A 20,780-nucleotide genomic window follows, 5' to 3' on the forward strand; every position below is an offset into this window, starting at 1 on the left:
TTTAAATAACTATTTTACTGTATAATTTTAGAGTGTTAATGTTCTAGTTATCTTAAAGGTTTTCCTCTTCTCCCCCCTCCACCATTTTAGTGATGGCAACACTGCAACTACCAGCCACAAATTTGGCCAATTTGGCAAATTTACCTCCAGGTACTAAACTCTACCTTACTACGAACAGCAAGAACCCTTCGGGAAAAGGAAAACTGCTGCTGATTCCTCAAGGAGCCATCCTGCGAGCAACCAACAATGCTAGTTAGTCCATCAATAAATCATTTGGTCCTTGGGTTTCTAGGTGTGTTCATCTCTGGCTAAGGGGCCGTCCTTAACTGTTCTAGGAACTATTTTTATAATTCTTTTTGGTGGTATAATCACATTTGCCCTGGAAGATTTAAAACATACACTTAGTGGCTCATTCTCATAACCTATGTACTCAAGAGGCTGAGATCATAGAATCTCTGTTTGAATCCAGCCTGGGCAGGAAAGTTCTGTGAAACTCTTATCTCCAACTAATCACCAAAAAGTGGAGCTATGGCTTAAGTGGGTAGAACACTAGCCTTGAGCAAAAAAGCTCAAGGACAGCACCCAGGCCCTGAGTTCAAACCCCAGAATTGGCACAAAAACAAAAACAAACTTAACAATACAGATAATCTAACTAGAAGTATTTTTAAATAACCATCATTTTAGGAGGTACCACTGTTATTTTGGGCTTTCCTAAACAGTTTTGGATCAGGGATGGGTCACACTGGAGAAGTATGGCAATTCAGGCTGTGTTAGGAGAAAACTCTCTAGTTATACCTGAAGGAATGTCCATTTTCAGCTGGAAGTCTGTTTTCACCTTAAATGGGATAGAATACAATAGGAATCAATGTCTTCATTTGCCATCATTTAAACATATTGGCTAGGTTTAGAGATGCAAAAAGAAACTGAGAGAACCAGTGTGAGTGTTATTGAGAAGGAAAGGCCAGTTATTTTTCTCTGAACCAGAAATGGAGTAGCATGGCAATCAGACTTGTTTGAGACACCCTATCTACTAACAAACCATTGTGAATGTACCTAATATTGCCTGATCTTGGAGAGTAAGCATGGTTGGGATTGGCTACCAAATTAAAGCTAAGTAAACTAGTTGCTGTTTTGTTATTCTCTGGTGTGTTGTTACCATTCTTATCCTGAGTAGTAGGAGGTTGAAAAAGCAAGGTAAGGACAGTGTAGTATCCAGATTTACCCAGAAAGCTACTTAGATTTTGTGATATTCTCAAGGTCAAAATAAATCATTGGAAATCTCTTCCCAATAATCACCAAAAATAAGGTGGGAAGGAAAACGATATATTGAGTAAATATTTATAGCTCAGGTAGCTCATCTATATATCCTCGCTAAAACAAAAACAAAATTCTATAGGCTTTGAAGTAGAATGTGAAAAACAAAAGAGGATAAGACTCAGTAGTTAGCCAGAGTACTGGTGGCTCACGCCTGGAATCCTAGCTTCTCAGGAAGCTTGAGATCTGAGGATCATGGTTCAAAATTTGTGAGACTCTTTTTTTTTTTTTTGGGGGGTCCGGTCGTGGGGCCTGAACTCTGGGCCTGGGCGCTGTCCCTCAGCTCTTCAGCTCAAGGCTAGCGCTCTACCACTTGAGCCACAGCGCCACTTCCGGCTTTTTACTTATGTGGTGCTGAGGAATCGAACCCAGGGCCTCAAGCATGCAAGGCAAGTGCTCTACCACTGAGCCACCTTCCCAGCCCCTTGTGAGACTCTTATCTCCAATAAACCACTAGAAAACTGGAAGTGGTGCTGTGGCTCAAGTGGTAGAGCACTTGCCTTGAGCTGAAGAGCTGAGAGACAGCGCCTATGCCCAGATTTCAAGCCCCATGACCAACAAAAACAAAAACAAAACAAAAAAAGACACAGTAGTTAAAGGAGCTAAAAAATGTCCATAGCAGGCTTCTTCCCTCACAGCTTTCTTCATTGTATTGAGAGCTGGAATACTCAGCTGGCAATTGAAAGTATGGGCTAATATGCTTATTTATAGTACGTGCTTAGGACCAGAAGCGTTGTAGATATCAGAGTTTGTATTTTGGACTATTTGCAGACTTTACCAATTGAGCATCCATAATCCAAATACTTGAAATCCCAAATGCTCTAAAATTCAAAACTTTTTAATATTCTTTAGTGCTCAAAAAAATTTGGATTTTAGGTGTACAGAATAATGCTCAACCTATAACTAGATTTCAGTTGTATCTTTTGGGGGTTTTTTTGTGGATTTTTTTTTTTTTTTCTGTTGTGGGGCTTTAACTCAGGGCCTGGGCACTGTCCCTGAGCTCTTTTGCTCAGGGCTAGCACTCTGCCACTTTGAGCCACAGCTCCACTTCCAGTTTTTGAGTGGTTAATTAGAAATAAGGGTTGCATGGGGACTTTCTGCATGGGCTGGCTTTGAGCCTCTATCCTTATATCTCAGCCTCCTGAATAGCTAGGATTATAGGTGTGAGCCACCAGTGCCCAGTAGGACATTCTTATTGTCATAGTTAATAGGAGGAGGCAGAAAGGAATGATGGCACATGAGAAGTCTGTTTAGGCTTGCCTGCCTTTTCTGTATAGATTTTTCTTTGTACTTCTCATGATTGCTGTCACTCACTGCATTGGTAGACCTCCAGTCCAGCTCAGCAGCCAGCAGTGGTGGCAGCGCAGGAGGAGGAGGAAGTGGAGGCAGCAGTGGCGGTGGAGCAGGAGGAACCCAGAGTACCACCAGCCCTGGAGGAATCTCCCAACACCTGACTTACACCTCCTACATCCTCAAGCAAACTCCCCAGGTCTGGTCACTTGTGCTTAATCTTAGCAATCCTACACCTGTCTGACAGTTACCTTTAATTATGATTGATTTACATTTGCTACTTTGAGATCAGGGATCAACACTAACATTTTAGCCATATTAGAAGTCTATATTATTTAGGGCTTGTCCAGATCTTCCTTCCCCAAAGAAAGATTTCCACTATGCTAATTGAAATTTTGCTCTTCAAAGGCTATAACCAAAGAAAATCAAACTATGTTGAAGTTAGATTGGATACAATAGAACAGATTCTTGCTGTTCCCTGTGTCACGGAAGTCTTCCTTTCCAGGTCTTCTTGCAGAGGATGGATAATTTATCTGACTGATTAAATTGAGTTTTTGAGAACTAGATTGCAAAACTCAAGTTTACATCATATTGGTCTAACTACTATGCAAAGTTGGAGAAGTGGGGATGCTTCTAACTTACTGATATTCTTCAGTTATAGTGACTCAATTATAAAATGAAGGGGAGAACATTGATTGGTACCTTGTGATATAAAGGGTCAGCAACTCATTTGAATTCAACAAATTCTGGTTTCTTTCTTTTTTCTTTACCTAACTTAGGGGACATTTTTAGTTGGCCAGCCATCACCCCAGACATCTGGAAAACAACTGACTACTGGGTCAGTGGTCCAAGGTACCCTGGGAGTCAGCACATCTTCTGCACAGGGACAACAGACACTGAAAGTCATCTCTGGACAGAAAACCACTTTGTTTACTCAGGTGAATGCACACCTGTATATTTCTAATATGCTGTGATATGTATCTTTTATACATAATTTTTTAGCTTCTCTCTTTATACAAACTCCAAAAAGTTTTAAAGAAGTTTACATAAGAAAATACGCTACTTGCTGCTCATTTTGGCAAATGATACATGCAAGGATGACATGCAGATTCACAAAACATTTCATATTAAATGAACAAATAATGAAATAGTGGTCAAAGCTAAAATAATTACATTTCAAGTTTGGGAAAATGATTACGCAGGTACACAAATGATATACTCCTATACAGTTAATAAAGCAAGGTATAAATTTAATAGTGAAAGCAAAATTAGAAAAAAACAAGAAAAATTATCAGTCACAAAATCACAGTATCTGTGAGAAAAAATTTTAAAATGACTTTTCCTTAAGGAAACAAAGATTCCTTGACTATGTGTGTATGCAGATGTGTGCACAGCCTTCCCATACTGAGCTTTATGCTCTTGCTTGGCTTTTTTGCTCAAGTGTGGCACTGTACCACTTCAGCTACACCTCCACTTCTGTTGGGTTTTTTTACACTTCTGACTTTGTGTTGGTTAATTAGAGACAGGGTCTCTCAGATTTACCTACCCTTGCTGGCTTCAAACCTTGATGCTCAGATTTCAGTTTCCTGAGTAGCTAAAATTACAGGTTTGAGCCACCAGCACCCAGCTTAATTGTAAGTTTTTTTTCCTAAAATTTACCTGAAGTCTGATATATCGTAATAGATGGCAGCACACTACTGATACAATTAGTGCTATAGCACTTACTGAGAGTTTTGCATCCTGTTTCTGTAGCTTTTTTTTTTTTTTTTTTTCAGGTAAGGGGTAGGTTTATTCATTGTTCTGGCTGGCACCAGGCCATGTTGGCACTCCATGCCGCTGGGAAAGGCCTGGAAAAGGCCTGGGAAGGGCCTGGGAAAGAGAGCTGGGAAAAAGAGAGTCTGGGCCTGGGCTAGGCCTTATCTAGGGTATGGCCACATCAAATTCAGATGTGACCTCAGCGGATGCAGATGTGACCTCTTCCAGGTGTGCCAGTTGCCTAGGTAACGTAGGTACTGGGTGGAGACTTCGCTGCGAGGAGGGTGGAGTCTGCTTGCCATCCAGGAGCGGACCTTACATTCCAGCCTTTTAAAATCATGAAATAGGGTGCGGATTCTCTCTGGCTGGGGCATTAATGTTAGGGGTAAAAGTCTGGAGAAGTCTCATGAGTCATTGAGGGGCTGGAAAAAAATACTAAAGAGCAAATAAATGGCAAGAGGAAGGACTTGGGGCTGAAAATGTTGGTAGAAATGTCCCTAGCTACTTCTGACATCTGGTGACTTCAGGTAGAGAAGTCAGGTGACAAAGGAAGAATATAAATTCCTGTTATTAGGTAGACAGGTATAGAAATTGGATGGGCAGGCTTCTTATTTCTACTGACCTCCCAGCTCTGGTTAATTTTGAAAGCGCAGGCACAAAGTAGCTGATGTGACATCATCTCCTCTTACTGCTTTCCATGTTCCCTTCTTCCCCAGACTGGCTGAGTCTAGGTGCTCGTTGCTGGGATGGCTTGTCCCAGTTGGTATTCAAGAAGGTTTGAACTCAAGGCCTGGGAACTGTCCCTAAACACTTCTGCTCAAGGCTAGTGCTCTACCATGTTGAGTTACAGTACCACTTCCAGGGGCTGGGAAGGTGGCTCAGTGGTAGAGCGCATGCCTTGCATGCCAGAGGCCCTGGGTTCGATTCCTCAGCACCACATAAGCAAAAAGAAAAAAAAAAGCCGGAAGTGGCGCTGTGGCTCAAGTGGTAGAGTGCTAGCCTTGAGCTGAAGAGCTGAGGGACAGCTCCCAGGCCCAGAGTTCAGGCCCCATGACCGAACCCAAAAAACAGTACCACTTCCAGTGTTTGGCTGGTTAGAGATAAGTCTTGAGCCTTGCTTCCAGCCTGGCTCTTTGCAGGTTAGTTGGGAGATGGAGACTTAGGGATTTTTCGGCCTGGGCTGGCTTTGAACTGCAATCTTTGCCACAAAAGCCCTTTATTATTTCCAATTAAAGCAACAAGGAGATCAAGTAGAATAAGTAGAGTTTACCTGATTCTTATCAAGAATTGCCAACAAATATTCTAAAATGACAAAACTCATTGGATGTGAGAATCTTAGCACAGATATGCCCAATATTTTAGAGTCATGTAGTCAGTGCTAGAATACACAACACAAAACAAAAAAGGCAAAACTCAAAACCTAAAATTTTGACAACGTTTAGACATCTTTGCTAACAAAGCACATCAGATGGTTGGGCTTCAGTTACCAGGGCTGAAAAGAGCAACTTGTTAGCAAGGCACCTTAGAATAGATGGAGTAGTAAGCTTGGTGGAAGGTTAAGGGTCAGATGGGGCCAAACCCTTAACCTACCATGTGGCCAAGATGGTGAATTTCTGAAAAAATGCAAAGAAATCCTGAACAAGTAGGTCAAGCCTAAATTGGCTAGCCTTTGAGAGGGAACCTAGAGGGGGGGTCCCCGGGACCCAGCCTGCATCGTACTCTTCAGGGCACAAGCCAAAAGAGAAAAGGGAGAAAGAGAAAAGAGAAGGGGAGAGATAGGGAAAGTTGGACATGACTGGCAGAGAGAGAGCAAAGAGAGCCTGAAAGTAAACAGACTTCTGACCATTTACCATTGCAGTGGCAAAAACTGTCTACAGGGCTGGGAAGGTGGCTCAGTGGTAGAGTGCTTGCCTTGCAATGCATGAGGCCCTGGGTTCGATTCCCCAGCACCACATAAGCAAAAAGAAAAAAGCCGGAAGTGTGCTGTGGCTCAAGTGGTAGAGCGCTAGCCTTGAGCTGAAGAGCTGAGGGACAGCATCCAGGCCCAGAGTTCAGGCCACACAACCGGACCCCAAAAAAAAAAAAAAAAGTCTACATCTGAGAATGGCATAAAAATTAGGCGCTCTGGCTTTCCAGGGAGTGCAGGAGGCATTTCAAAGGGGTTTCACCGCTTGGGCGTGATTCGCAGCACCCCATTAAATGAGTAGGAGAGTCAGTCTGGTGAGTGAAGGAGAGCTGACCAGGCAGAAGCGGTGTCCCGACTTCCCCGGCCCTCTAGAGAGAAATGGCCAAGCCCCCAAAACCAAGCATCCTCGGCTTCAGAGGTGACCGGCCTTTCAGCTAAAGTCCGTAGGAGCTCTCTGGCATTGGTACCACATCTGGACAGAGACTGAGCAACAGAGAACCATAGAGAGTAGTTTCACTTACCAGAGTAGAGAAGTGTGGACGTGGATGTGAAGGCAGCAATGGTATCGATGCGCTGTGTCTGCAACAGACAGATGGGTTCGCAAGAGGCCGTCAGAACTGTGGGTATTCCTCAGAGCAAAAAGGGAAAAATAAAAACAAACAAAAAACGGAGAGGAATCCCACTTACCCTGACTTTAAGCCCTTCCCGGGTTTCGGCACCATTTATGTTAGGTTTTTAAAAAGAGGTAGCCGAGTAAGAACAGCACCATGCACGTGGTATTCAGGTAAGGGTTTATTCATCGTTCTGGCTGGCACCAGGCCATGTTGGAGAGCTGGGAAAGAGGGGGAGCTGGGAAAAAAAGCTATAGCGTTCTTTAGAATAAAGAGTAGTAATGTCATCAAGGAGAAATGATGGAATTTTGACTGGTCAAGGGATATCATGATCTGTAGGAGGATATTGTAGCTAGATCTCCAAATCTTTTTTAAAGTTTACTTTGGGGGGGGGGGGGAGCGGTCCTAGGGCCTGAACTCTGGGCCTATCCCAGAGCTGTTCCTCAGCTCTTCAACTCAATGCTAGCGCTCTACCACTTTAGCCACAGCGCCACTTCCAGCTTTTTCTGCTTATGTGGTGCTGAGGAATCGAACCCAGGGCCTCATGCATGCAAGGCAAGCACTCTACCACTGAGCCACCTTCCCAGCCCCTACTTCATTTTTAAAATTAGCATACATTAGTAATAGTGAGTTTCATTGTGATAATTCCATACATGCATACAGTATATGTTGAACTAGTTCACTCCTAGGATATTCCTGTTTCTCCCTTTCTCCTTTCCCTTCTCAAACACTGTTTAGTGTGTTTTACATTGCTACCGTGTGTGTGTGTGTGTGTGTGTGTGTGTGTGTGTGTGTGTGTGTGTGTGTGTGTGTGTGTGTGTGTGTGTGTGTGTGTGTGTGTGTGTGTGTGTGTGTGTGTGTGTGTGTGTGTGTGTGTGTGTGTGTGTCTCCAACCCAGAGCTTGAGCTCTATCCCTGAGCTTCTTTTGCTTAAGGCTAGCTAGTGCTCTACTAATTGAGCCACAGCACCACTTCTGGCTTTTTCTGAGTAGATTATTGGAGATAAGAATCTCAAGGACTTTTCCTACCTGCTCTGGCTTCAAAGCATGATCCTCAAATCTCAACCTCTTGAATAGCTAAGATTGCAGACATGAGCCATTGGCACCACTAGTTATCCATTTTCCTGCAAGGTCATATTACATTTTTTCTCTCTCACCATTCTTTGGTTGTTCAGCCCAGCTGCTCATGACACAGATTAGTTATAGTCAACAGAGCTGCAGTACATATGGGTACGCAAATATCTTGTATATTGATTTTCAGATGTATGCCTAAGAATGGTATTACAGAATCATAAAATAGGTCTGTTTAGTATTTTGAGATGCCTCCATATTATATTTTCACTACGGAAATAGAGATTTCCAGAATTAGTATACTAGTTTATATTCCATCAACAGTATATAAACATATTTTTCCCCATATTCACACCAGCATTTGTGCTCGTCATTTGTTTGCTGGTCATGTCATTTGTTTGCTTTTGTTGGTGGTGGTAGTGGTGGAGGTTGTGGTGGTGGTTGTAAGGCTTGAACTCTGGGCCTGGGCACTGTTGCTGAGCTCTTCAGCTCAAGGCTACCACACCACTTCCAGCTTTTTCTATTTATGTGGTACTAAGGAGTCAAACCCAGGGCCTCATGCTTGCATTCTACACTAAGCCACATTCCTAGACCTGTTTACTTTTTTTGGGGGGGGGGGACGGGGAGGTCCAAACATGGGGCCTGAACTCTGGGCCTGGGCGCTGTCCTTCAGCTCTTCAGCTCAAGGCTAGCGCTCTACCACTTGAGCCACAGCGCCACTTCTGGCTTGTTTTTTTTTTTCTGCTTATGTGGTGCTGAGGAATCGAACCTAGGGCCTCATGCATGCAAGGCAAGCGCTCTACCACTGAGCCACCTTCCCAGCCCCTTTACTTTCTTTTTAATTGCTTTTCTGACAGGTCAGGTGGAATCTTAACTGTAATTTTGACTTGCATTTCCTTTATGGTTGAGAAAATTGTATATTTACTAATTAGATTTTTTTTTTTTGGCTGTTCAATTTTTTTGGGTTTTACCTGTTGGATAGCTGTAGAAGATTTTCTCCCTTTACGTAAGTTCTTGATTCTAGTCATTGTTTCTTTTGACATGCAGAGTTTTTTAAAATTTGATACAATCCTCTCTCCATTCTTGCTCTTATCTGGGAAATTGGAATCCTATGCCTATATTTTCTAGCATCCCCCTATGCCTTCTTGTAATAGTTCAGAATTCCAGATGTTACATTTAGATCTTTGATTCCAGTTCGATGTACAGAGTGAGACATGGTCTAGTTTCAGTCTTCTGCCTGGAGTTGCCATTTCCCCAGCACTATTTGTTGAAGAAGCTTTTTCCCAGTGTTAGTTTGGCATCTTTGTCAAGATCAGATGGTTGTAGCTATGTGGTTTTATTTCTGGGCTTTCTTTTCTGTCCCATTGGTCTTTGTTATTATTTCTTCCAAGGATAACACTGAGAAAGGGATGGGCATTGCATTAAATTTGTGTATTGCTTTCACTCGTATAGCTATTTTCACAATATTCTAGCAATACATGAACATAAGAAAGGGCTTTCCGGGCTGGGAAGGTGGCTCAGTGGTAGAGCGCATGCCTTGCATGCATGAGGCCCTGGGTTCAATTCCTCAGCACCACATAAGCAAAAAGAAAAAAGCCGGAAGTGGCACTGTGTCTCAAGTGGTAGAGCGCCAGCCTTGAGCTGAAGAGCTGAGGGACAGCGCCCAGCCCCAGAGTTCAGGCCTCACGACCGGACCCCCCCAAAAAAAAAAAGAAAGAAAGGGCTTTCCATCTTCTGGTGTCTTCAAAGCTTTTCTTCAGAATTTTATAGTCTTTTACCTGTTTGTTTCAGTTTATGCTAGGTTTTTGCAGGTTGTTTTGTTTTCTTCTGGTGCTGGGATCAAACCTAGGGTGTTGGGCATGCTAGGCAAGTGCTGTATGGTTGAGCTATATTTCCAGTGGTTGGCTATTATTTTAGGATTCTGATCATGATTCTCTAGTTAACTAGCTTGATACAGTCACTGATCTTAATCTTATCTCTATGATAGGACTAAAATTGCCCTTTATAGTTAATAAAAAGAATGACTAATGAGTGACATAGATAAGTACAAGTGCTTTCTACCATCTGGAACATCTTACACTCTCAAACTGAAAAATGGCATCTGCTTGTGATGGGCATTTAATTTCAGACATTATGCCTTCAATTAGTTTATTATTCCCAAAGCTTTGAGGTTTTGTAGAACTCAGTCACACTTATTTCATGCTATCATAGTAGCATTAAGGAATTGAAACAGGAAGTGGCTCTGTGGCTCAAGCAGTGGAGCTCTCGCCTTGAGCTGAAGAGCACAGGGACAGCGCCCAGGCCCAGAGTTCAAGCCCCACAACTGACCAAAAAAAAAAATGAAGAAAAAAGAAATGTACTCTTGGGGCTGGGAAGGTAGCTCAGTGGTAGAGTGCTTGCCTTGCATGCATGAGGCTCTGGGTTCAGTTCCTCAGCATCACATAAGCAAAAAGAAAGCCAGAAGTGGCGCTGTGGCTCAAGTGGTAGAGCTGAGGAGCTGAGGGACAGTGCTCAGGCCCAGAGTTCAGGCCCCACGACCGAACCCACCCAAAAAAAAAAAAAGGAATTGAAACAGTGACTTTGCAAAACTAAAAATGTATGTTTACTCTTTTTATAAATAAAAATTTTACTGAGCCTTGATCTAGGTAATTGAGGCAGTAATTTGCTGAATGACCCTGTAATCCTAAATGCTAAGCCTATATCTACTGTAGAGCACCACTATCCTACCCTGGGTTTTATTTTCATGTGTAAAGATTTTATGTACATTTTAGAGCACTTTAGGCTCAGTTACTTTTTAATGTTTAAACTGTTTATCAAGGAATTCTACAAAGAGGTTTCACTTCCGTAAGTCAGGTTGCGAGTACAATGCAGCTTGATCAGTGTCCCCCCTTCTATTGTTCTCCCCCACTTCCCCCCTCCCATTCCTACCCTCAAATTACGTATTTCAAGTTTTACATTGTGTACATTGAATGTAATGACTGCATTTGCTTACCCTTTCTCCTTCCATTTGTTTTGGGCTCAGTTATTTTTGAAAACAGATGGCTTGGTATCTTTGAAAACTGCTACCAAGTAGGATCTTGGAATTGCATTCATTTATTTGTTCTGAATCAGTGGTAGTTCAAAGGTAAAAAATTTATACTTGTTGGAAATGTACATAAACATCTCATAGTTCAATTTATTCCTTGTGATATACTGTCAATTGATGTACTCGCAAATATAGCTAAGGACTAAATTATGAGCTATTATTACTTCTATCTATTTTGTTTCTTCAGGCAGCTCCTGCTGGGCAGGCATCTCTAATGAAGATATCTGATAACACCTTGAAGACTGTGCCATCGACTTCACAACTCTCAAAACCTGGAACCACAATGCTGCGAGTAGCAGGAGGGGTTATCACAACAGCTACCTCCCCAGCTGTGACCCTCTCAACAAATGGTCCTGCTCAGCAGGTGAGTTAGCATGAAATTAGAAAATCATCAAGAAACAGAAAATCAAGATGAACTTGCAGAACCTATTTAGCAGGGATACCAGTGAATCTTTAAAAATTGAAGCCATTTTCTTTCTTTTGGGGGACTGAGGGGGTGTCCAGTCGTGGGGCCTGAACTCTGGGCCTGGGTGCTATCCCTCAGCTCTTCAGCTCAAGACTAGCGCTCTACCACTTGAGTCACAGCGCCACTTCCGGCTTTTTTCTTTTTTGCTTATGTGGTGCTGAGGAATCGAACCCAGGGCCTCATGCATGCAAGGCAAGCGCTCTACCACTGAGCCACCTTCCCAGCCACAACCATTTTCTTTTTTAAAAATTTCCCATGGGCAGTGGTAAACCAACAATTTTTAATATACTCACAGGGGTGCAAAACTCTCATCATTATTGTCCAGCCCAGAAGGTTTCCCTGGTCCCAAAAGAAAACTTACACCATTAGCAGTCATTCCCCAGTCCTGGAGGACGACTATTTTTTCTTCATGGATTTGGCCTCTTCAAGATATTTCATATAAATGTAGTCCTACAACATGCATCCTTCTATTTCTGACATCTTTTTGGTTTGTTTTGTTGTGTTGGCCGTGGGGCTTGGGCGCTGTCCCTCAGCTCTTCAGCTCAAGGTGAGTGCTCTACCACTTGAACCACAGCACCACTTCCGGTTTTCTAATGGTTTATTAGAGATGAGTCTCACGGACTCACCTCCTGAGTAGCTAGAATTACAGGCATGAGCCACTGGCGCCTGGCTTATTTCTGACATCTTTTGCCTAGCATAACTTTTTTTTTTTCTTTAACCAGTTCTGGAGCTTGAAGTCAAGCACTGTTCTTGAGTCTCTCTGTGTTCAAAGCTAGTGCTCTACCACTTGACCAACAGCACCATTTCCAAGTTTTTCTGTTTATCTGATGCTGAGGAATAGAACCCAGGGCTTCATGCATGGTAGGCAAGCGCTCTACCACTGAGCCATATTCCCAGCCCTAGCATAACATTTTTAATGTTTGGGCTGGGAAGGTGGCTCAGTGGTAGAGCGCTTGCCTTGCATGCCTGAGGCCCTGGGTTCGATTGCTCAGCACCACATAAGAAAAAAGCCAGAAGTGGCACTGTGGCTCAAGTGGTAGAGCGCTAGCCTTGAGCTGAAGAGCTGAGGGACAGTGCCCAGGCCCAGAGTTCAGGCCCCACGACCAGACCAAAAACAAAAAAACATTTTTAATGTTCATCCATGCTGTAATATGCATCAGTAGTTATTCCTTTTTTATAGATGAATATTGTTCATTAAGTTTTATGGATGTACCACATTTTGTCTATCAGTTGATGGACATCTGGATTGCTTTCTACTTTTTGGTCAGTAGGAAAAGTGCTACTATAAACATTATGTACTCATTTTTTTGTACAAACATAATTTCATTCCTATTACCTTTATACTAGCAAATAAAATTGCTGGTTCATATGGTAACTTGTATTTAATATTTTGAGGAACTGGCAGACCATTTCCCAAGTAGCTATACCATTTTATATTTCCACCAGCAATTTGTGTGAGTTCCATGTCCTTGTAACAGTGGGGCCTGAACTCTGGTCCTGGGCGCTGTCCCTCAGCTCTTCAGCTCAAAGCTAGCGTTCTACCACTTGAGCCACAGCACCACTTCTGGCTTTTTTCTTTTTGCTTATGTGGTACTGAGGAATCGAACCCAGGGCCTCAGGCATGCAAGGCAAGAGCTCTACCACTGAGCCACCTTCCCAGCCCCATCTAATTGTCTTTTTGGGGGAGGTATTTTATAGCTCCTTCCCCCCCCCCCACTCCACCCCCCCCACCCCCCCTCCACCACCAGAACTGAACTCGGGTCCTTGTACTTTCCAGGGAAGTGCTTTTCCACCGGGCTAATTCCCCAACCCCAGTAACACTTTTGTCTTGTCCTTTAAGTGAAGTGATACCTTGTAGTTTTGTTTTGATTTGAAATTCCCTAACAAGTAATCAATCATCCCATATCTATATTGGCCATTTGTACATCTTTGGGAAATTATCTATTCAGATCAGATCATTTGCCCAATTTTAGTTATTTGTCTTTTGGGATAGATAGGTAGGTAGGTAGGTATAGGTAGGCAGATAGATAGATAGATAGATAGATAGATAGATAGATAGATAGATAGATAGATAGATAGATAGATAGATAGATAATTGCCAGATTTGCAGTTTTTTTTTCTCTTAATTCCAAACTTTTTTCTCTACTGCTCTTCTTTAAAAAAAAATTAACAAAAACAATTTTTAAAAATTGTTATTATAAGCCTGGCGCTCACGCCTGTAATCCTAGCTACTCAGGATGCTGAGATCTGAGAATCACAGTTCAAAACCAGCCCTGGCAGGAAAGTCCATGAAACTCTTATCTCCAATAAACCACTGGAAAACCCCAGAAGTGGTGCTGTGGTTCAAGTGATAGAGTGCTCGCCTTCAGCTGAAGAGCTGAAGAAACAGTGCCCAGGACCAGAGTTCAAGCCCGACAACAGGCAAAAACAAACAAACAAAAAATTGTTATTATAAAGGAATTGTGCAGAGGGGTTACAGTTGCATAAGTCAAGCAAATAGCACATTGCTTTTTGGATAATGTTTATTTCATTTTATTGATGATATGCTCTAACCACAAAAGTCCCAAGTTATCTGTTTTTCTTTTATTGCTTGTTCGTGTCTTTTGGTGTTAAACCCAGTACTAGCCAGGTGCCACAGGAGATCTCAGGAGGCTGAGATCTGAGGATCATAGCCAAGTTAACCCAGGCAGCAAAGTAAAAAGCTGTGGCTCAAGTGGTAGAATGCTAGCCTTGAGCACAGAGAGGTTCAGGCCCTGAGTGTAAGTCCCAGGACCTGCAGAGAGAGAGGGAGAGGGGGAGGGGGAGGGAGGAGGGGGGGAGAAAAGTGGGGGGAGAGAGGGAGAAAGGAAAGAGGAAAGAAAGAGAGGATAGAGACCGACCGACCCAATACTAATCCAATGTTACTTCCCTCCCCCCCCCCCCCCCCCCCCCCCGTGGTAGGCAACAGAGGGTGTTGCACATGCTATGCAAGTACTTTACTATCTAGCTACATGCCAACCCAGCCCCCAAGGCCAAAATATTTAAGACTGTGTTTTCCTCTCATATTTAGTTTCATTAAATTTAATTCCATTTTGAATTTACTTTTGCATATGGTATGAGGTAGGGACCAAACTTCATTCTTTCATATATCAACATCCATTTTTCCCAGCAAGATTTGAAGTTTCTTTTCTAACTTGATCTGTATGATCTGACTCTTTGCTTACTCCTCAAGTTTCATAACCTACAGCTACAACTGTAGCCTACTTCACTCTACTTTGCACCTCCTTAGCATACCACTTTTTGCATCCTTTAGGCTTTCGGCATACCAAGAAATACTTTTATTTTTTCCCTCTCTCTGCCTTGAATCTTGAAAAGGCTTATAAAGTACCATTATCTTAACATTGCCTTTTCTCCACCACCCCCATTTTTAGGATATCTAAGAGGCAGAAGCAATGTCTTCCTTCTCACTTGTGTGGTGCCTTGCCCCTGTTCCTGGGGCCTTGCCCCTGTTCCTGCTGTACCATATGACACACTTCATGACCTCCTGCTGATTGCCCATCAAATAGCAGATGTCTCCAGTGACACTTCAGACTTAAGACATTTACACTTTGTAGACAGTTGTTTGGTTTATTGTGCCAGTCCTGGGGCTTGAACTCATCCTGGGCACTGTCCCTGAGCTTTTTGCTCAAGGCTAGCGCTTTACCACTTGAGCCACTTCCAGCTTCTTTTGTTTATGTGGTACTGAGGAATGTAACCAGGGCTTCATGCATTCTAGGCAAGCACTCTACCACTAAGCTACCTTCCCATCCACTAGATAGTTGTTTTTAACAAAGCTCATTTTGTTCCATTATTTCATTCTGTCCTCCCACTTTTTAGCATCAAAGTAACCTTTCATTAAAAGTGATAAAACTAGGGGCTGGGAAGGTGGCTCAGTGGTAGAGTGCTTGCCTTACATGCATGAGGCCCTGGGTTTGATTCCTCAGCACCACATAAGCAGAAAAAGCCGGAAGTGGGGCTGACGCTCAAGTGGTAGAGTGCTAGCCTTCAGCTGAAGAGCTGAGGGACAGCGCCCAGGCCCAGAGTTCAGGCCCCATGACCGACCAAAAAAAAAAGTGATAAAACTAATGATGAATTATTTTAATGTGGTAACCCTACAACACTGCTTCATTTTGGTGGTCTATGAAATCTAAAAGTATAGAAACCACTGAATTAGAGAGGCCATCTTTTTTTCAAATGGCTTGGCATTTAATATATAGGTGTTAGCTGATAGTTCATATTTACTGAGTGTGTGATGGCAGTCACTGCTTGAAGGAAGTTACACTTCTGTCATCTTGATTTCTTCATTTCTGGTGTGAATAAACAGTCTGAAGGAACAGCCCCTGCTTCGTCGTCTACTATTGGTTCTGTAATGAAAACTGTTGGGCAGCCCCAAGTGTGTGTGAGCCAGGCCACCATGGGAACCTGCAAGACTGCGACCCCCACTGTCGTCAGTGCCACATCCCTGGTGTCCACACCAAACCCCATCTCTGGGAAAGCCACAGTATCAGGTCAGACCATGCTATTTCTCATTTTTTCTCATTGGGATAGAATATTTTTGGAAAGTCTTAATATCTTATAGAGTACCTTATTGAACCAATTAACCCAGAAATATTTTCCAAATAATTGTTTTTAAGTAAATTATTTTTATTTGAAAAAGCTGTATATAAAATTTTAAGTCTGAGACTTAAATTTACCATTTAAAAATTAGGCTAGAGCCAGGCGTCGGTAGCTCACACCTCTAATCCTGGCTACTCAGGAGGCTGATATCTGAGGATCATGGTTCAAAGCCAGCCAGGCAGGAAAGTCTATGAGACTCTTCTCTCCAGAAATCTAGAAGTGGTGCTGTAGCTCAAATTGTAGAGTGCTTGCCTTGAGCCAAAAGCTCAGGGACAGTGCCCAGGCTCAGAGTTCAAGTGCTATAACCAACCAAAAAAAAAATTATTCAGGCTAGATGGGCCTTATAGCTTACACGTAAACCCAGCTACTTATAGAAGTTAGAGGAGCAGATTCCAAGCCAGCCTGGGCCAAGTTAATTTTGAGATCCCGTTTGAAAACAAACTAAAAACAAAGGGACTCAGGAGTATGTCTCAAGGGAAAGAGCACTTGCCTAGCGTGGGCTAAGAGCAAAAAGCATAAAGCCCTTAGTTCAATTATTAGTGCTAAAGAAAAAGAAGAAAGAAAACAAAACAAAAAAGCCAAGCTAAAAATAGAACCAGCTATTCAGTCTATGGCTTCCATAGTGAATAATTTTAATAATAGAGCCCTTTGGAACTCTGGAATATATTCATCATTTTTATAATTAATTTTTATAAGGTAATTTTTGGAAGAACTGAATATTTTTCTTTTTTTATCAGTGATTAGTTTTGGATGGAATTGATTGCAAAACCTGAAGAATTTTTTTTTTCTTTCAAAGAGTACATTAAGTCTGGTAAAATGTGATCTTTCTGCTCAGCTAAATGACTCCAGAAATCTTAGAGAAAAACAGCACAAATCCTGAAGCCTTAGATATAGTTGCTTCTCTTCAGTTTTTATCTGTGAAATGATGTTAATAATAATACCCACTCCTGGAGGTTTTGAAGAGTGATATAAATGAGTAGAGTAGCATACCATCTGGTTTATGGTAGTTGTTGCATAAATAATAGCTGCCATAGTTATCCCCAATTCACCTTTTTTTTTGTAGAGTCCCTAGTTCGTTATTTATAGTTCTGAAGTCCAAAGGGCAAAAGTTTGCCTCCACTAACAGCCTGTTTATACTACTTAGTGTGACTATGTGTCAGATGCTGAAGACTGATATAACAAACAGCTGTGTGTCTTCAACTTGAAAGAGAACCAGCTATGGGTGAAAAAGCCAAATGAGACCTAGAGGCCTTGAGTTCAACCCCCTGAACCAGCACAAAAGGAAGGGAAGGAGGAAGGAAAGAAGTTTTTGGCAGAAAATAATTATGTTGGTATCTATCCTTTGGGATCAACAGAGAAGTATTGGAGTAGGGAATATCAAGTACAAGTTCCTCAAAGACTTCTACCTATTAGATTGGTAGCAGTAGTAGTGGGCCCTTGGGCCATAAAAATAGATGAATCAAGGCCTTGTGCATTTTTTTTAATGTTGAAATAAATTGTTTTGAAAAAAGGACCAACAGGTAAAAGTGGATAGTGCTGGAAAGTAGAGGAAAACAGGAAGGTGGAACAAAGTCAACAGAGTTTGTAGTTACAAGCTTCTTATTCTTTTTCTTTTACTGATAAGCATATACTTGATAAAGGTAAGAATTTTAAAAGTACAAAAAATACTGGGTCATTGTTGTACTTAGTCTCAGTAAATACATGGCTGAATGTACCTCTATTCTGAAGAAAGATTTTCCTGTTCATTGAAGGCCTCATTCTAGAGTGTATTTCAGACCAGCAGTTTCTTTCAGGGGCTTTGTGTTTGAGGCCTCTGATGCTCTGATATAAACCACACAAATGGGTGGATTATGTCTACTGTGCTTTCATGGTAAAGGCCCTTTATCATTGTTTTTTCTATGCTAGCATAGTTCTGTAATGCATGAGAGCATGGAAATTACCTTTACAGTAAGTTAAGAGAGGATTGCACTCAAAAATATTAGAGGCTAGGATAGGAAATGAAAGTTAAGAGATGCACAGATTTAAGTGAAGATAGATATATAGAGGGACTATGTGGAAATGATGTCGGTAGATGGGAACCAGACTCATGATGGGTACACTGAAATGATCTGAAGCTAATTCAGAAGCCAGTGGCAGTTTTCTGCATCAGAATATAAAAACTTTTATAAATGTATAATGCATATATCATAGCAATGTACAAAAGCAAATTGACGTAGGAAACAAACATGGAAAAGACCTGCTTCAAAGTGTTAATACTTATCATCCTGTGATAGGATTGCGGTGGCATTTCCTACTTTTCTTTTTTGAGTCATGCTTTGTAGCCCAGTCTGGTCTCAAATTCAAGATCCTCATGCATTTGCCTTCCAAATGCCAGGAATACAGCTGTGCTGCCTCACATCCAGCTTTTTCTTTTTATTACTCCTACATTTGCAAAGTTTTCTGCATTACTTTAAGATTGTGGAGTAAGGACACTAATAGTAAATCATAATGTCATGTCAGTGTTTCATTGTAAAATCTGCAGCCTCTGTTTTCTCCTGATCCAGGCTTTTAATTTAGTGAAAGAACGAATGTCTTGGGAATTTCATCCTAGGAGAAAATTGGAATGAGTGATGAAGAGGGTAAGAAACTTGAAGGAAGCATCTGATCTAAGATTTGGCCTTATTTTCTAACTTATTTTAGGATTGTTAAAGATTCACTCCAGTCAGTCCAATCCTCAGCAGGCTGTCCTGACGATTCCCAGCCAACTGAAGCCTCTCAGTGTAAGCACCTCTGGAGGTGTACAGACTATACTGATGCCTGTGAATAAAGGTATGTTCTATACTGTGGGCCTGTCACATAGACCCATCTTGTGGAAAATCAGTATCTACTGGTTGGTGATGGCTTTGCCATCATAGCCTGCCCTTAGCTATTGAGGCCTGCCCTTGAACTCTAAAACTGCAAGTAAAACTGAAGCCAAAGTTTAAGGTGGCTCACACCTATAATCCTGGCTACTCGGGAGGGTGAGATCTGAGGATTGCAGTTCAGAACCAACCCAGGCAGGAAAGTCTGAACTCTTATCTCTAATAACCACCAAAATGCCAGATGTAGAGCTGTGGCTCAAGTGTTAGAGTGCTAACCTTGAGCAAAAAATTCTCAGGGACAGCAACTATACCTGCCCTGAGATCAAGCCCCAGGACCAAGATGGATAAAACAAAACTTAAGCCATCATTGGCTTCTAAATAGCTGGCACAATTCTAAAGTTGAGTTGAGGCGGAAAATTTGAAACATTTATGAGAATTTAGGTTAGTTAGATTTTAATTTTCTTAATTTACTTAATTGAAGTTATTTATACCCTAGTATAAATAACTAAGATCCCAGCTTGTTGGGTTACCTTACCATCTCTATGGTCATGAGATTAGAGTAATGTACAACTTTTATGTAGGAGTTAGATATTAAAAAGAATTTTGGTCTCTATTTTATATCCTCTCCTTTTTTTTTTTGCCCTTTAGTGGTTCAGTCATTTTCTACCAGCAAGTCACCTACCATAGTGCCTGTAGCAGCCCCAACTCCAGCTGTTCCTAGCTCTGCTCCAGCAGCTGTTGCAAAAGGTAGGTAGATCTCATGGTATTTTTATTCTGAAGTTTTCTTCAAGAAATTGCTATAATTGTAGTCCTTTGAGTTTTTTCAGCTTCTGAATCAGCCATTTAGCAAGTAAGTTCTCCTTATCTACTAGAGTGACAATTCAGGAAATACAGAGACAGAATTTATAAGTTGAAGAGAGTTGCAGAACATAGCAAGCCATGATTGATCAAAGCAAAATAATGGTCTGGGAAATGATTGCTGAAATGTTGTAGTAATCAGGATTGTCAGTGGGCAGGGCTTGATATAGGGAATGTATCATCAACTGGACCGTACAAAGATTGGGGTCTTTTGCCTGTGGACAGGGCAAGGGAAATGCCAGACTAAGGGAACAGTAGAGACAGACAAACTCCAGGTTTGTCTGGGGCGTAGACCAATTTTAGGGACTAACTGAAGAGTATAGTTGTGGTAAAGGAGCTTTAGGCAAGAACTAGACATTGACAAACTGGCAAGAGGGTATTCCTCGCCAAAAATTAGAGCAATATAAGATAGTGCCCTGGATCAGAGCAATACATTTGCCTCCTATAACACATCTACCATGTGTTCAGAGCCTGCAGTGTGGGGTGGTAGGTGGGTGGGTAGGGGAGGATATAGCTCTTTTCCTGTTCTTTAACACAGTCATTATGCCCATTTTGGAGATGAGGAAACAAATTTAGACATACTACACATATTCTTGCTAATCTAAAAGACTAGGAAGCAGTAAAGTTATACTTTGAATTATGTCTGTCCACTTACTTTTCAGGTATCTGGGATCTCATAGGAGTTTTGGGAAGAGGTGTGTGTATGGTGTGTGTGTGTGTGTGTGTGTGTGTGTGTGTGTGTGTGTGTGTGTGTGTGTGTGTGTGTGTGTGTGTGTGTGTGTGTGTGTGTGTGTGTGTGTGTGTGTGTGTGTGTGTGTGTGTGTGTGTGTGTGTGTGTTGGGTTGTTTTTTTGTTTTGTTTTGTTTTTGTCGGTCGTGGGGCTTGAACTCTGGGCTTGGACACTGTCCCTGTGCTCTTCAGCTCAAGATGAGCACTCTATCACTTGAGGCA

At 42.0% G+C, this 20,780-nt stretch overlaps 1 protein-coding gene across 3 annotated transcripts in view; it reads left to right on the forward strand.

Moving 5' to 3' along the window:
- Yeats2 (YEATS domain containing 2) overlaps positions 1-20,780 on the forward strand; it is a 98,747-nt gene that overhangs the window by 60,762 nt on the left and 17,205 nt on the right. For all 3 annotated transcript variants that reach the window (XM_070029681.1, XM_070029683.1, XM_070029682.1), the window contains exons 17-23: positions 91-252; positions 2,640-2,803; positions 3,384-3,542; positions 11,218-11,394; positions 15,839-16,022; positions 18,811-18,939; positions 19,620-19,718. In XM_070029681.1, the coding sequence (XP_069885782.1) occupies positions 91-252; positions 2,640-2,803; positions 3,384-3,542; positions 11,218-11,394; positions 15,839-16,022; positions 18,811-18,939; positions 19,620-19,718 (1,074 nt within the window). The remainder of the gene's footprint in view (positions 1-90; positions 253-2,639; positions 2,804-3,383; positions 3,543-11,217; positions 11,395-15,838; positions 16,023-18,810; positions 18,940-19,619; positions 19,719-20,780) is intronic.

The sequence above is a fragment of the Dipodomys merriami genome, unplaced genomic scaffold (assembly GCF_024711535.1).
Source record: "Dipodomys merriami isolate MVZ:Mamm:240054 unplaced genomic scaffold, mDipMer1.0.p SCAF_2, whole genome shotgun sequence".
Taxonomy (NCBI): domain Eukaryota; kingdom Metazoa; phylum Chordata; class Mammalia; order Rodentia; family Heteromyidae; genus Dipodomys; species Dipodomys merriami.